Genomic DNA, 15,503 nt, shown 5'->3' with positions numbered 1-15,503 from the left:
ACAGTGCACACTGTGCTGTGAACAGACAAAATGCATCAGTAGATTCAACACTGAAGGATTTCCTGGGATATTTCACGGCTTTGGCACTTTACCTTTCACGTATTGCATTCAGTTAAAACAATGCACGACCAGTAATGTACGCACCAAGATATGTACCAGCTCCACTCAAAGACAGATTGAAGGATGAGCTGGAAAGGATGATGGCTCGAGGCGTAATTAAACGCATAGAAGAACCTACAGATTGGGTAAATTCTATGGTCTGCATTAAGAAGAGAAATAACAACCTAAGAATCTGTATGGACCCCAAAGATCTGAACCTCAACATTATAAGAGAACATTATCTGATTCCGAAGAGGGAAGTAATTACGTGAGATGTCAGGAGAAACCTGTTTTAGCAAGTTAGCCGTTTCAGAGGATTTTTGGCAGCTCAGGTTGGATAAGGAGAGCACAAAGTTGTGCATTTACAACACTCATTCGGGCGATATTGTTTCTTAAGGATGCCATTTGATATAATTTCTGCATCAGAAATTTTCCATCGGGCAATGGACTACAGCATAGAAAAAATTCGGGAGTCAGAGTGTATGTTGACGACATAATCATCTGGGGATCAACACGAGAAGAGCACAACATAATCATCTGGGGATCAACACGAGAAGAGCACAACATAATCATCTGGGGATCAACACGAGAAGAGCACAACAAAAGGCTTTGCAAAGTGCTGAAGGGCATTAAAAAGAGTGGCTTAAAGCTGAATAAATCCAAATGCCAATTTGGTGTTAGCAATATCACGTTCTTGGGAAATAAGCTTTCTGCAAAAGGTATACAACCTGATCAAGAAAAAAATAAAGGCAATCTTGAATATGTCACGTCCCAATGACAAAAAAGGTATACTTGGAAGGTTAGGAATGATAAATTTTGTAGGCAAATTCATTCCTAATCTTGTGGCAAAAACATCACATCTCGGAGAAACAAGCAAGAAAGACACGATGTTCTACTAGATGTGAACAGGAATGGCAAGCATTACAAGAAGCATTGACTAGTGGCAGTGCTGACATTTTTTGACCCTCCTCGGAAGATGCAAATATCGACAGATGCGCTGAAAGATGGGTTGGGAGCGATGCTATTGCAACAAGACAGTGATGAAAATTGGCTTCCAATTGCCTATGCTTCAAGGTCAATGTCTGGAACAGAGCAACGGTATGCTCAAATTGAAAAAGAATGCTTAGGTTTAGTTAATGGTCTTACCAAGTTCCATGACTATGTATATGGCCTGCCAACATTTTTAGTGGAAACTGACCACAGACCACATGAAGCAATAGTTTAAAAAACTGAATGAGATGTCCCCTCGGATACAATGCATGATGATGAAGCTACAAAGATCTAATCTACACGCCAGGCAAGCATTTCATCGTAGCTGATGCACTATCTCGAGCCACAGGCATGGATGAGGTACACCAGATGGATGAGGATGTTCAAGTCCACATGAATCTTGCCACTGAGTCCCTTCCAGTATCGAATGACAAATCAAAATTAATAAAGGAAGAAATGACCAAAGACACAGTCTTACAAAAGGCGATAAAATTCTCCACAAGGGATGGCCTCAAGGTTCCTGTTCCAGCTAGTAGAACGTTAGGGCAGAATTAAGTGATGCAAATGGGCTTTTGCTTCGACAACAAAGGATTGTAATTCCACAATCATTAAGGTCGATGATTCTTAAAAAAAATCCATGAAGGGCACTTGGGAGTAGAAAAGTGCAAGAGACGAGCCAAGGACACAGTTTATTGGCCTGGGAATCAACCGCGATATTCAAGTAATGGTGAAAAACTGAACCGTGTAGGAAGCTTCAGGTCAAACTGCCGAAAGAACCAGTTAATCGAAGACGAGAGAGGAATTTAATTTTGGAAAAAAGGAAGCAAAAGACATTTTACGACAAATCCACAGCAAGGCTCCAACTATTGCAAACAGATGACACAGTCAGGCTGGAAGATCCTGATGGAACGGATGATTCAAGTACGCTAAGGTACTGCAACAGGCAAGACCTCACTCATATCTGATCATCACTGATGACAGAACAGACTTAAGGAGAAACAGAAGAGCTCTTCTGAAGGTTCAGCAATCTTTTGTTATGGAACCACAAGAAATTGTGAGCAATCCTAAGACAGTTGAAAAAGCATCCAAAGTCAGGACAAAGTAAAAATGCACAAATTCAAGAAGAACAACAAGAAACAACTGCAACAACAAATGAAAATGAAACACGGTCACAAGTTCAACCACTGCTCAGAAGATCAACACGACAAAGATGTAAACCTGAGAGACTGAATTTGTGATGGACTGTAAGTACAAAAAACAAAGAACAATACAGCACAGGAACAGGCCCTTCGGCGCTCCATGCATGTACCGGTCATGATACCAACCTTTGCCAAATCTCTCAGCACTTCCTTGTGCCGTATCCCTCTATACCCATTCTATCCATGTATTTTTCAAGATGCCTTTTGAATGCCGTTCATGTATCTGCTTCCACAACCTCCTCTGGCAATGCGTTCCAGGCACTCACCACCCTCTGCGTAAAAAAACCTACCTCGCACATCTCCTCTAAACTTTGCCCCACGGACCTTAAACCTATGCACCCTGGTGACTGACTTCGCCACTCTATCCATGCCCCTCATAATCTTGTAGACCTCCATTAGGTCACCCCTCAACCTTCGTCTTTCTAATGAAAACAGTCCAAGTCTATTCAGCCTCTCCACATAGCTATCACCCTCCAGACCAGGCAACATCTTGGTAAAACTCCTCTGCACCCTCTCCAAAGCCTCTACATCCTTCTGGTAATGTGCCGACCAGAATTGTGTGCAATATTCCAAGTGTGGCCTTACCAAGGTTCTATACAATTGTAGCATGACTTGTAGTATGACTTGCCAGTTTTTATACTCGATGCCCTGTCCAATGAAGGCAAGCATTCCGTATGCTTTCTTGACTACCTTGTCCACTTGTGTTGCCACCTTCAAAGATCTGTGGACTTCCATGCCCAGATCTCTGACTTTCTATATTCCTAAGACAGGTCAAGAAAGATAAGCAGGGAAAATGTATCTTTGTCGCCGTCTTGCGACTTGGATAAGAGCTGTTTTAGTACTGTGTCATGGATGCAAAACTGATTGGAGGGATTCAAGTACAGAATTCCAGGAAAGCTGGGAATCGATTTGTGAGCCAACAATGTCTTCAAGGAAAGGAAGGTCTGATCATTTCAGAAGAATATCCCATTATGCAGTAGATAGCCACGTTATATTCAAATATGGTAACTTTCTTTCAGACATGCAGTTCCTTCAGACCTACAGGATAATTGTGACAGATCACAAGATGGAACTGCCCAATCCAGTAAATTGACATACGGGGACTATCTGCAGGTATGTTTATGGATTATCTCCTTTTGTAACGATTCTATTATTTTTCCTGTTACTGAAGTAAAGATGACAGATCTATAGGTTCCTGGTATGTTCTGTCCCCATCATTAAACAAAGGAATTGCATCAACTATCCACCAGATGTCTGAAACTAAACCTTTTTCAAATAAATTATTAAAAATGTGTAGTAATTCCCCTGCTATCTCTTCCTGAGGTTATTTGAAAATACACGGATGCAGAGCAGGAGCTTATCCTCTTAGAGTTCCATTAATTCATTCGCTATATCCCTTTTATTTTAAATGCAATGTCTGATTGCTCATTTCATCATTCAATGTTACATCAACCTGATCTATTTCCCTGGTAAATACCAAAGGGAAATATTGATCTGATGGCAGGAATTCTCCAGCCGTTCACTGGCGGCGGGATTTACTTGGCCGGAAAATCCTGCCCAATATGTTTACCATCTCTCTATTGTTACCTGTGGTATGGTCCTGGTCCCCTTCATCATCCTATTCCCATTACAAACTTTACTTATTTGTTGATCTGCCTGCAAAATACTTTACTACTTTTGTTTTATGTTCCTTGATAATTAAATATCCTGGGCTGGATTCTCCGTTCTGGAGACGTAAGTCCCCATTCCGGCGTGAAAACGTTGGTGTTTTACGCCAGGAAAACTGGCGCAAAATGGCCACCAATTCCCTGTTCTGGGGAGGGGCTAGTAGTCAGGCAGCATAGCTCTACCTGCCGATACGGCCCGGAGAATTGCCTGGCCCATGGCCGCGCATGCGTATGGCGGCAGCCTGCAGCGACCGTGCCACGCTTCATAGCAGACGCAGCCCACGGATCCGGCCCGCAAAGTAGTCCCCCCCACTTTGACCAGCTTGCGTGCCCCTGACTGCCTCATCACAGTGCCTCCAGTCCCGAATAATGCCCCTCCCAACCGTGCCCGTGCATAGGCCCTCCCCCGACTGTGGCAGTGCTGGACTGAGTCCGCAGACATTGCGCTGAGTTCTCAACTGGTGAGACCACATGTGTCCCATGCCATCGGGGACGGAGCATCGCGGGGCAGGCCTCAGCCAACGTTCAGAGGCCGTGGATACGGTGCGCGGCTTACTGCTACTCCACACTTTTCAAGGGGTGGAGCATCGCGAAAGCAGCGCCGCCCCCGATTTCGTCATCATTGGGGATTCTCCTCCCCGTCGCCAAATGCGATTTTGCCATCGGGGATTGGAGTATCCAGCCCCATTGTTCCTCTTTGTCTTTATGTTTTTTTACTTGTCTCCTAAGGGGCTGGTTTAGCACAGTGGGCTAAACAGCTGGCTTGTAATGCAGAATAATGCCAGCAGCATGGGTTCAATTCCCGCACCGGCCTCCCCGAACAGGCGCCGGAATGTGGCGACGGGGCTTTTCACAGTAACTTCATTGAAGCCTACTTATGACAATAAGCGATTATTATTATTAGAATATCTTCATACTCTCTTTGATAATACATGCCTCTGTCTGCTTAATATATGCCTCTTTCCTAATCTTCAATTTCTCCCTTCTGCCTTTATTCATCCATGGGCTTATAGTAGTTTTTTGTTTGTTCTTTCCCTTTAGTGGAATATACCCTGTTCTCTGTTGAGCACTGTTTTAAATGTTTCCCTTGTTATCCTATACTGTTGGTTGCCAATTTAGTTGCCCATTTTATTTTCCCAAGTTCTATTCTCAGCCTCTCAAATTCAGCCTGTCTCGAATGCATTAACCTATTTTTCATCACATTTTTGTCCTTCTTTACATCATCTTAAAGCATATGGTCAATTGGCAGATTGGGCTGGAAACAAGTTCTGTATACATTGTAGGAACTCCATTCCCTGATCTCCTTTTATCTATGACAATCCACTAGAGAGTTCCACGATCTGACCAGTCCCTTGGTAAAGAACTTTTACCTGAATTCCATAATGGGTTTACTGGTGACAATCTTATATTTATGGCCCTTAGTTCTGGCCTCATTTGCAAGTAGTAATATCTTTTCTACATTTACTTCATAAGCACTAAGGTCTCTTGGGTCACTTCTCAGCCTTTGTGTTTTTTGCAGGAATTGTGCCGGGGGGGGGGGGGGGGGCGCAGCAGGGGAGGCAGGAGAAGAACCATAGCCAGTTCAGTCCTTCAAGATACTTTAACATCTCAGTCATGCATTCATTCCAATAAATCATTTTTTCATCTTCTCCAGTGCCTCTAATTCCTTGTTTAATGTGGAGAGCAGAAGTATTCACATGACACTCATGTGGTCCAAACAAGGTTGTATGCAAGTTTAAGTTAACCATTCTTCTTTTAAAATTTATACCTCTAGAAATGAACTCCACCGCTTTGTTATTTCACATGGTCTTAATAACCTGTGTCACAACTTTCAGAGAATTCTGCACCTGTACCCTCTGCTCCTCTAGTCAACGTATCACTTATTTAAATACAGAGTAAGTGAGCTCCGTATTTGTCCTATCAATATATAATACCTCACATTGATCAATATTGAAATTAATTTCTTAATTACATGCCCAATGGGAAAGATTGCTAATGTCTTCTCTGTACCAGCCATTCACCCAATTTGGTGTCACCTGCAAATTGTAGTTCTGTATTTCCAATTCCCAAGTCCAAATAGTTTATACAAATGGTGGTCAATAGTGATCCCAACCCCCATGCCTATGGAACACCACTTTTTCTGCCTTTCTTGTTTTATAACCAGCTTGCTGTTCATTGTGTAATTTTTCCGTTTCCGCATGTTCTGACCATATCTGAGTCTTATCAAAGGCCATTTGAAAATCCAAATTACATCATCTGCAATACCCTTTTCTTACCTTTCTGTTTTCCAAAGAATTCAATGAGGTAGATCAAGCGTGACATTCCCTTTTGAAATCCATGGTTGACAAATCCCAAATTTCTTTACCCGTCAGTCTGGCCTCAATAAAAGTCGAGATGGATTTGCAGGTACAGCATTAGTTATTTTATTTGGCTTGCAAGCCTTTCTCAATTCACAGCAAGTACAAAGCACATCTTGCTTCCTACACCTCTGGAATCAAGTGAGTCTGTAGGACAAAGGGATCTCTACTACTCACACAACTGGCATCAAGTTTCACATACACGATTCCCATAGGTCATCCTATACCCCTCCTGACCTATCCATACACTCTAATTGGCTCACTTCCAATCCCTTCCTCTGGCCCCTATTACCCAGCATCCTTTTCTCCTCCTTTGATGGACACACCTCTTCCTTTGCTTTGCCATGCGGTCTGAAATCCTTTGTCTGTGAACTCACCAGGATTAGACTGGCCTATCTCTACATTACATTAACTAATATCTCTAAAGTAACTATTTTATATCACATTCGTCATTCCCTCCTTTTATCATTCCATGATAACCGAACTATCCAATCCATAGCTACGGTCCCTCATCTAAAAAGATCCGTCGCTGCATTTCCAATTCCTGGCGTAGCCCCCCTTCATCTGCTGCACCCTCATGGATTTTGACAGCTAAGATTTTAGGGGCGTTGATCTGTTCCAGTGCACACCGCATTCTACCCATCACACATTTAAGGATGGCTAGGCCCACAAAGATGCAGCCGATAGCCACCACTAAATACATGGCCATATTTATCAACCAGTCCTTCCAACCTCCAAATTCCTAGTTACCCCAAGAGCCAGGATCCTGCATTCCTTCCAGCTGATCCCGTATGTGATCCATAAATTTAGTGATGTTAGCGGTCCAGTCCTGAACTCCCATGATACACTTGCCCTGCACTATGGCGCATACCCCACCCTCACGGGCCAGAAGATAGTCAAGAGCATACCGGTTCTGCATTGCAAACAACCGTAGCTGAGACAATTCCTTGGTTATTGCCCCGAGGGCTCCCAAGGTTTCATTTCCCAAGATGGTAAGGCCACAAATAAAATAATTCCTATTGCTGACAGCCAAGGAACCCCCACACCTCCCAGTGTCAAGACGCTCAGAATCCCCCATCCGGCTGAGTGGCCGCGGTTGGGTGCGAGAACCTGAGGTTTTTTCCAGTTCTCGCAGAATTCAGCTGAGACTGCCCGGCGTGCTAACTGATTATGCAGCATCCACGCCGAGGGGCAGGGGACTGTGGTAGGGACTAGAGTCCCAATAGCAATTTGGCGGGGAAATGGGGGTGACAAAACATTAGTTGCTGTACCATTTTTTTTTTAAAAGTAGTATCCTTGTTCCGTGTACAGGTGAGCATCACAATCAGTATATCGGTTGCGTAGGGATCCCCCAGTAGCCCAGTTTATCCAGCTTCGAAACGCCCATTCGGGCCGCCTAGCAATGCGGAAAGCCCTCGTCCCAACAGTGATATGAGAGACATTCGCCCAGCCACAAAGGAGCTAGATGCCGGCGTTCAATGGAACGCAAGTGGTGTTGTAACAAACGCATTGGCCAGACGCCTGGGTGATATGACACCTCCTGTCCGTACAGGTGGGGAACAGACATGTTATATTTGTTTCCACCTCTACCAGCAAACAGCCGTATCCTTCACTGCTGAAACAATTCTCGTACGACTGGGAATCCCTATTGGGAGTGAAGTGGCTAGGTATATACGCCCTCCACCGTTGCAGCCTATCATACTGTGAATGGGAATTATCCCGAGGAAGGGGAAGGCAAATAGCCAGTGGTGCTGAACCTGGATCGTAAGGAAGAGTGACTTGCTCGGGCGGTGGCTCGGAACGCTGACAATGAACCACCGTTTGGGGAGTGCCCCAAAGCGGTGAAACAGAAAATAACCTAGACACCGCTGCGGGGTTCGGGTAGCAGACAACCCGTCCGTGGCCATACAAGCGGTGGTAAATCTGGTAGAGATTCATACTACCCAGGTTTTCCTCAGTTTGGCCTTTAACTAAATTAAGTGTATCTCCTGATAACCTACGTTCTAGCTGTACTTCCCTTCTCACACGCCCCGTCCTCTTTCTAGTCCCTCTCTCTCTCTCACAGTCTCTTCCTACGCTCTCCTGACGGTCTGATGTTACCTTTATCGCACCAATCTTAACACATCCAAAATCAAATTTACATGTACTCCAAAAACAAGGCAATGTCCATATAATGTTCCCTTCCCATCGCCGGGACCGGTGCAATTGCTTCATGACTCCTGCATTTTCCGTTATCCTGATGACCTTCCATGAGTCGATACCATGTCCTCGTATATGTGGGCAGCGAAGAACATCACCTCTGCATAAACGAAATGTCCTTGTAGTTTGGTTGGGGTTACAAATGTAGATAATATTTCCCTTTTCCATGTCCGTCGCCAATAACACTCCAAGCGAGGTGAGGCCGAATATCACACAGACGGTGCGTAGCCACCCCATCATGCTCCACACCTGTAAAATAGCACTGGAGAAGGGAGGCAGGTTAATCTGTCCAAGAAAATGAGACCAGTTATCAGAACTCAACTGAGCTGGTATACCGTACCGGGGAATGATTTCCCGCATCAGAACTTTAACCACAGTAGCGGCTTTATTATCGGTAGTCGGATACGCCTCAACCCATCTGCTGAACACATCCACAATGACCAAAACATATTTATAACATTGACACTTTTCCAACTCAATGTAATCCATTCGTAGCGTCTCAAAGGGACCACTGGGCTACGGGGTTTGCCCCATCCCACAAGGGATACCTTTTCCGGTGTTATATTGCTGACAAATCAAACACCGATTACTGATACTCTGGGCCAACCCCTGCATTTTAGGGTGTCACCAAGTGTCCAGCAACAAATCACTAGTCCCTCGAGCCCCACAATGAATTGCAAAGTGTACACATTCAGTGACCCATAAAGCCAGCACATCAGACATACAAGTCTGATGTGCTGGCGTGGTCCATAAAGAGGAAACAGAATCATATGTACAACCTAACCATTTCCACATTTGTTTATCACTCTCAGGAGCGTCCTCCTGTAACCTTATGACGTCTTGGATGGTTGGCAATGACTTGTCAGAAGCAGACATATTTATAGTAGATCGTTTAGTCTGACTTAACATTTTAGGCACCATCACATGCTGAATTTGCGCGGCTGTCCACGCTGCACAATCTGCTTGTTCATTACCAACGTCAACTGGGGTCTTACCATTTGTGTGGGCAGCGCATTTAATAACGAAAATCTGCGCGGGCATAAGGAGGGCCTGCAGTAAGTCATTAACTAAACCCCGGTGGGATATTTGATCACACATAATCATGTCAGGTTGATCTGACGAAATATCATTCAAATCGTCCCTTATTGTGGTAGTTTCCTGAATCAAGGCTAAACAGTCGTGGCCAGGTGCGTCTTCATGGACAGGGGGACCACTAAGAAAACAGGCTGGATTGATAGTGGTACAGTGTTTAAATGTCAGACGTGGATTGTTCAAAAGGTATATCTCATACCTATTCTGACGAGCTGCGGTAAGATGCTGAGTCTGCAATTGCCTCAGTAGTGCGATGACCGAGTGGGAGCTATACACCGTAATATCCTGTTGGAGGGTGAGAGCATGTAACGGCTATGCGATGGCATTGATTGAACGTAAATCCTGTACTAATCAGTACTGGTCTGGCTTGGCTGGTTTAGGCACAGCAAGTATGGGGGTGTTACATTCTGATTGGCAAGGGACCAAAATACCCTGTTGCAACAGCTCTCGGATTAATTTGTCCATAGACGGGGCTGGAGTCGAGTGTTAATCGTTTCAGGGACCTCAAAATATTTTATGGCAGTGCCGTCTGGCATGACTTGAAGTGCATACTCTGTTGGATCTGAATGATCCACTGCCCTCCTTACCATGGGTCCCAGATCCCTGGCATGGTACTGGTCGTGGACCTGACGTGTAATATGAGGGCTTACCGAAGCTGACTGTGGCCATAAATGTGGTGGTATTGTAACAAAATCAGCTGTACCTTCTTTTCCCGTGACTGTGGCTGTAACTTTGACTGGCCATTCGGTCCAAATTAATGGCCGGTATTTGTCCTCCAACTCCCTGTTTTGTCCGGTTCTGTCATAGGCCAGGGTAACGTGATGCAGTGAATGTTCAATATCTAACGTCCACCACTGGGGGTGATAGAAATATAGCACTGTTGTCTCATCCTCCATGATTGGACCGTTACCCCTTCGTCTCCTCTCTAGCTGTAGCTGGAAGATACACAGTAAATCTCGGGCCAACAAATTACAGTCCAATCCAGTAATCACTACAAACTGATGATCTGCAGACTTATTCTCGTAAATGACTGTCACAGGTTTAGAAATAGGATACTCACACACCTGTCCTTGGAACCCCGACAATTGCTGCGTGTGGTCGGATAATGGTAGTCGAAGTTCTGATTGCACAGAAGACATGGCTGCTCCAGTGTCGATTACAAATGAGTGATGTTGATCTCCTATCTGCAGAGAGATAATAGGTTCCCTGTCCAATTTGAGAGTCCTTATGACTAAATTAGCTAGTCAATCCTGTGTTGGAAAAGGGTTTGCCTGGGAGAAGTCAGTGTATCTCGTCTGTCCTCCCCTTGGTGGGTACCCCCTCCTTTGGGTCGGATAATCTCCTTCTGCTGCCTGTCTTTTAAAGGGGCATTCCTGTTGCCAGTGATCTGCACGGCCGCAATTATAACATGCATTGCTCCCTCTATATCTGCCCCGTTCTCGTCTCCCAGTAGACCAATGGCCCCCTCAGAGGGGGCGGCGGTTGTAAAGCTGTTGATGCATACGGTGGGCCATAAAAAGAAGCTGAGGGTCCCTTTGGGTGGATTTGAGATCCTCCCCCTCGCTGATCCACCCACCCAAAGTCACAATATTGGGGCTCCAGCTGGTAAGCTACCATTTCTGCCGCTTGTTGGGGTCGCAGGTCATCCTTTTTCATTACATACTCAGTCTTAACCTTTGTAACTGAGCCTTCTTCCTGGCCTACACCCTCCTTCCAATAAAACCTGACTGCCCTTGCCATCTGGGAAGGGTCGTTCTCTGTCCAATTCATGCTATTACATTTCACAGCAGTAGCCACGGAAGGTGGTAGGCAATGCATTAACATAGCACAATATTGAAGGGAATTCTGACCATTTTGATATGGCAAGTCGCCCGACTGCCCACGGTAGATTTCATTAAAACGCTCCAGAAATTCCTCTGGCTCTTCAATCTTCTTAGGTTTTAGGTCTAAGATAGCAGAAATATTTATGGGCTTTTGAAATGTGCTATTCAACACATTCAGGATTTGTGTCCGTCTATCGTCGTCTAACGCATGGGCTTGCTGAAGTACGGCGTGGCTAGCATAATTCAAGTGATTAAGATAATTGCGGTACTCTGGTGGGGTTAAAACCTGCTGGACTAGGGCCCAGAGGTCCCTAGAATCAGCTTGATAAATTGAGATGGTAGTTCTCAGGGAATCCACGAAAGCAGCAGGAGATTCTTTTCTATCTGGGATTGTAGCCATAATAGCCATCATCTCACTGGGTGACTGGGTGTCCATGGGAAATAAACGTCTATCGTGGGCTGGGCCCCGGCGTCAAGGTTTGGTATCTTCCTAATCGGCAACTGTCTCCGAGTCTCACCAGGGGGCACTCTAGCTATTTCCTCTGGTTCTTCCAAGACTTCGACGTCCCTCCCTGTCACTAGAGGGAGTTCTTTCTCTTTCAATCCTGGCATCTCCCTTTGTTCTCGAAATTTGCAGTTTCCCCTTGGTCTGAAGGGATTTAGGTGGTATGCTTAATTGTTTCTGGTTAGGATCAAGCCCTTCTCTTGCTGTCCGAGATCGGGTCCTAGAGCTAACTGGGCTTGCGGAACAGAGCTCCTCTTCCCCTACTGATCGTGAAGATGGTAAATCAGGACCCACGCTATCAACCAAAAGGGCTGGAGTTACTGGCATGATTGGAATCTGGGGAGCAGTGACTGGATATACATTATTATACTCTGGTGGTTCTGGAATTTGTGCAGACAATGCTACAGGTGCAGTCAGAACTTTTACTGACATTTTTAAATCATTGAATGGATCATTTTCTGTCAATTCAAGGCCAGCCATTGAACTACGTAGCCCATCTTTTGTTTGACCCGAGCCTTTCCTGTCTTTACTTGCGCGTTTTTTTGAATGCACATTCCTTTTTCAAGACCTGTAATGTTTTTTGGTTACCCTGTTCACTAATTGGAATACCCATTTTAAGGGCATTGTCCTGCCAACTTGATAACATGATCTTATCTCTTTCCTCTTGACAATATTGTCTCCATAATCCAATTAATTCTTTTGCTTTCATACTTTGACTCTTTTCCAGATGCATCCCTGAATTTTCTTAATAATCTCTAGGTCTTTGGTGCCCCCGAGTGGCCATTCATCACCCTTTTTACTCCTTGTTGCTGACATTTTCCTGAAATCTTTTGCTTTATCCGGATACATATTGCATAATATTTGCAGTGGCATGCCTGGATCATTTGTGCTATCCAAGTAATTCCCCATAATCTCAACTAGTCCTCAGAACTGCGTTTTTCGCCACTACAGTCCAAGGGTACAATTTTAGCTTAATCAACTATAGATTTAAAACACTCACAAATGGAATTGAATCATCTTCAGATTTAAAAACACTTTTTGAACTGAACCTCCATCTACTGAAGTCACATCAGCCATAAAAACACTTATACTTGACTGAACCTCCATCTACTGAAGTCACATCAGCCATAAAAACACTTATACTTGACTGAACCTCCATCTACTGAAGTCACATCAGCCATAAAAACACTTATACTTGACTGAACCTCCGTCTACTGAAGTCACATCAGCCATAAAAACACTTATACTTGACTGAACCTCCATCTACTGAAGTCACATCAGCCATAAAAACACTTATACTTGGAATTGAATCATCGTTTTAGATGTCCCATCAACCCAAAACCTAACACATGCCAAATCAACAATATGAAATCCCATCAATTAAATTTCTAATCCCCAGACTGACCTTTGATTTCGTCGAGACGATCTTTCCGTACCAACCGCGAGTGACCAGACTAATCAGACGATAAGAAGAGGGGAAAAATCAATGCGCGGTCATTTTCCAGCTGTACATTGTGGGCCCCTTTTTCCCATCCTCCTGTTCATAATCAGTCTAATTCTGATTTCGCAGTTGGTCAGAACCGTCTTGAGAAATCCCGGGTTTTCGGCACCAAATGACAAACCCAAATTTCTTTACCCGTCAGTCTGGCCTCAATAAAAGTCGAGATGGATTTGCAGGTACAGCATTAGTTATTTTATTTGGCTTGCAAGCCTTTCTCAATCCACAGCAAGTACAAAGCACATCTTGCTTCCTACACCTCTGGAATCAAGTGAGTCTGTAGGACAAAGGGATCTCTACTACTCACACAACTGGCATCAAGTTTCACATACACGATTCCCATAGGTCATCCTATACCCCTCCTGACCTGGCCATACATTCTAATTGGCTCACTTCCAATCCCTTCCTCTGGCCCCTATTACCCAGCATCCTTTTCTCCTCCTTTGGTGGACACACCTCTTCCTTTGCTTTGCCATGCATTCTGAAATCCTTTGTCTGTGAACTCACCAGGATGAGACTGGCCTATCTCTACATTACATTAACTAATATCTCTAAAGTAACTATTTTTTATCACATTCGTCATGGTGACTATCTTTACTATATTTTACTGTATTTTTAATTTCTAGATTTTTTTTCATTACAACCATCTATACGGATTCCTATACCAACTACTGGTGATAAGCTAATGGGTCTACTCTATGGTTCCCTGGATTTGTTTAAGCTTCCTTTTTAAATATCGGAATCACATTAGCTATCTGCTAGTGTTCTAACGATATTTCCTTCTCAAATGTATTGTTCGTGTCTCTATCTCTTTCCTAACTCCTTTTAAAGTTCTAGTAATATAGATTTAGAAGGTGGGAAGAATTACAGCACAACTGCAAACATATTTCAGTACTAAAATTCATATTTAGTTTATCTGGTCTGACTCAATAATCACACTGATTATAACTCAGAAAACAAGAAGAAATATATCCAGAAATAAGGACAAAATAAAAGTTTGAAATAAATTGGGAGGTTTTGTGACACGCTGGGGAAGATAATCTGGAAAGCAGCATAAAATTGGATTCCCACCGTGATAAAAACTAACTGCAATTCTCCCAGCAACTTTCTCATGGCAGGTTGATGGCAGGTCGGGTATCCAGCCGATTAGTGATGTGGGGCGGGATTCTCCGACCCCCCGCCGGGTCAGAGAATCGCCGGGGGCTGGCGTGAATCCCGCCCCCGCGTTTGCCGAATTCTCCGGCACCGGACATTCGGCGGGGGCGGGAATCGCGACGTGCCGGTTGGCGGGCTCCCCCCGGCGATTCTCCGGCCCGGATGGGCCGAAGTCCCGCTGCTGGAATGCCGACGCTCTGTCCAGGGCAGTCAACACCCCGTGTGACCCAGCGAGATTCGTCTGCCAGGTTGACGCCCATGTGGCCTTCGTGGCCTCCAATCTACCGGCCACGGATGAACGCCTCATCCAAATTCGCTGCGAGACTGCGGCTGATGCCCTGCTACAACGTGTCATGCGCCACCTAACAGACAGGTGGCTCAAGGGCCAATGCCCGCAGTTCTACAACATCAGAGACGATCTGGCGGTAGTCGATGGTGTCCTCCTGAAGCTGGAACACATTGTTATCCTGCACAGCATGCGCCAGCTCGTCTTGGAACAGCTACACGAGGACCATCTTGGCGTGGAGAAGTGCCGCTGATGGGCCGAGAGGCAGTGTACTGATCCGGTATCAATGACGACATCGCCAACACAGTGCTCAACTGCCCCACCTGTTGGCGGTTGCAGCTGGTCCAACCACGTGAGACCCTACAGCCCCATGAGTTGGTCACGTCCCCTTGGTCCAAGGTCAGCATCGACCTGTTCCATGCGCTGGGCAGGGACTATGTTCTGATTGCAGACTATTTTTCAAACTACCGGAGGTGGTACGTTTGCACGACATCACATCGTCTGCAGACATCCGTGCCTGTAAGGACACCTTTGCTTGTCACAGCATCCCACTCACTGTGATGTCGGACAATGGCCCCTGCTTCGCAAGCCAGGAATGGTCCAACTTTGCCAGGAGGTACAACTTTGTGCATG

The 15,503-nt window shown here is 45.0% G+C and overlaps 1 protein-coding gene across 1 annotated transcript in view; it reads left to right on the top strand.

Annotated features, from left to right (window-relative positions):
- LOC140408511 (tryptophan 2,3-dioxygenase-like) overlaps positions 1 to 15,503 on the top strand; it is an 89,308-nt gene that overhangs the window by 13,522 nt on the left and 60,283 nt on the right. The window contains exon 2 of the mRNA XM_072495797.1: positions 3,308 to 3,401. Within this exon, the coding sequence (XP_072351898.1) occupies positions 3,308 to 3,401 (94 nt within the window). The remainder of the gene's footprint in view (positions 1 to 3,307; positions 3,402 to 15,503) is intronic.

The sequence above is a fragment of the Scyliorhinus torazame genome, chromosome 3 (assembly GCF_047496885.1).
Source record: "Scyliorhinus torazame isolate Kashiwa2021f chromosome 3, sScyTor2.1, whole genome shotgun sequence".
NCBI classification, from domain to species: domain Eukaryota; kingdom Metazoa; phylum Chordata; class Chondrichthyes; order Carcharhiniformes; family Scyliorhinidae; genus Scyliorhinus; species Scyliorhinus torazame.
The sequence above is the reverse complement of the archived record's forward strand: the minus strand, read 5'-3'. Positions and strand labels throughout refer to the sequence as shown.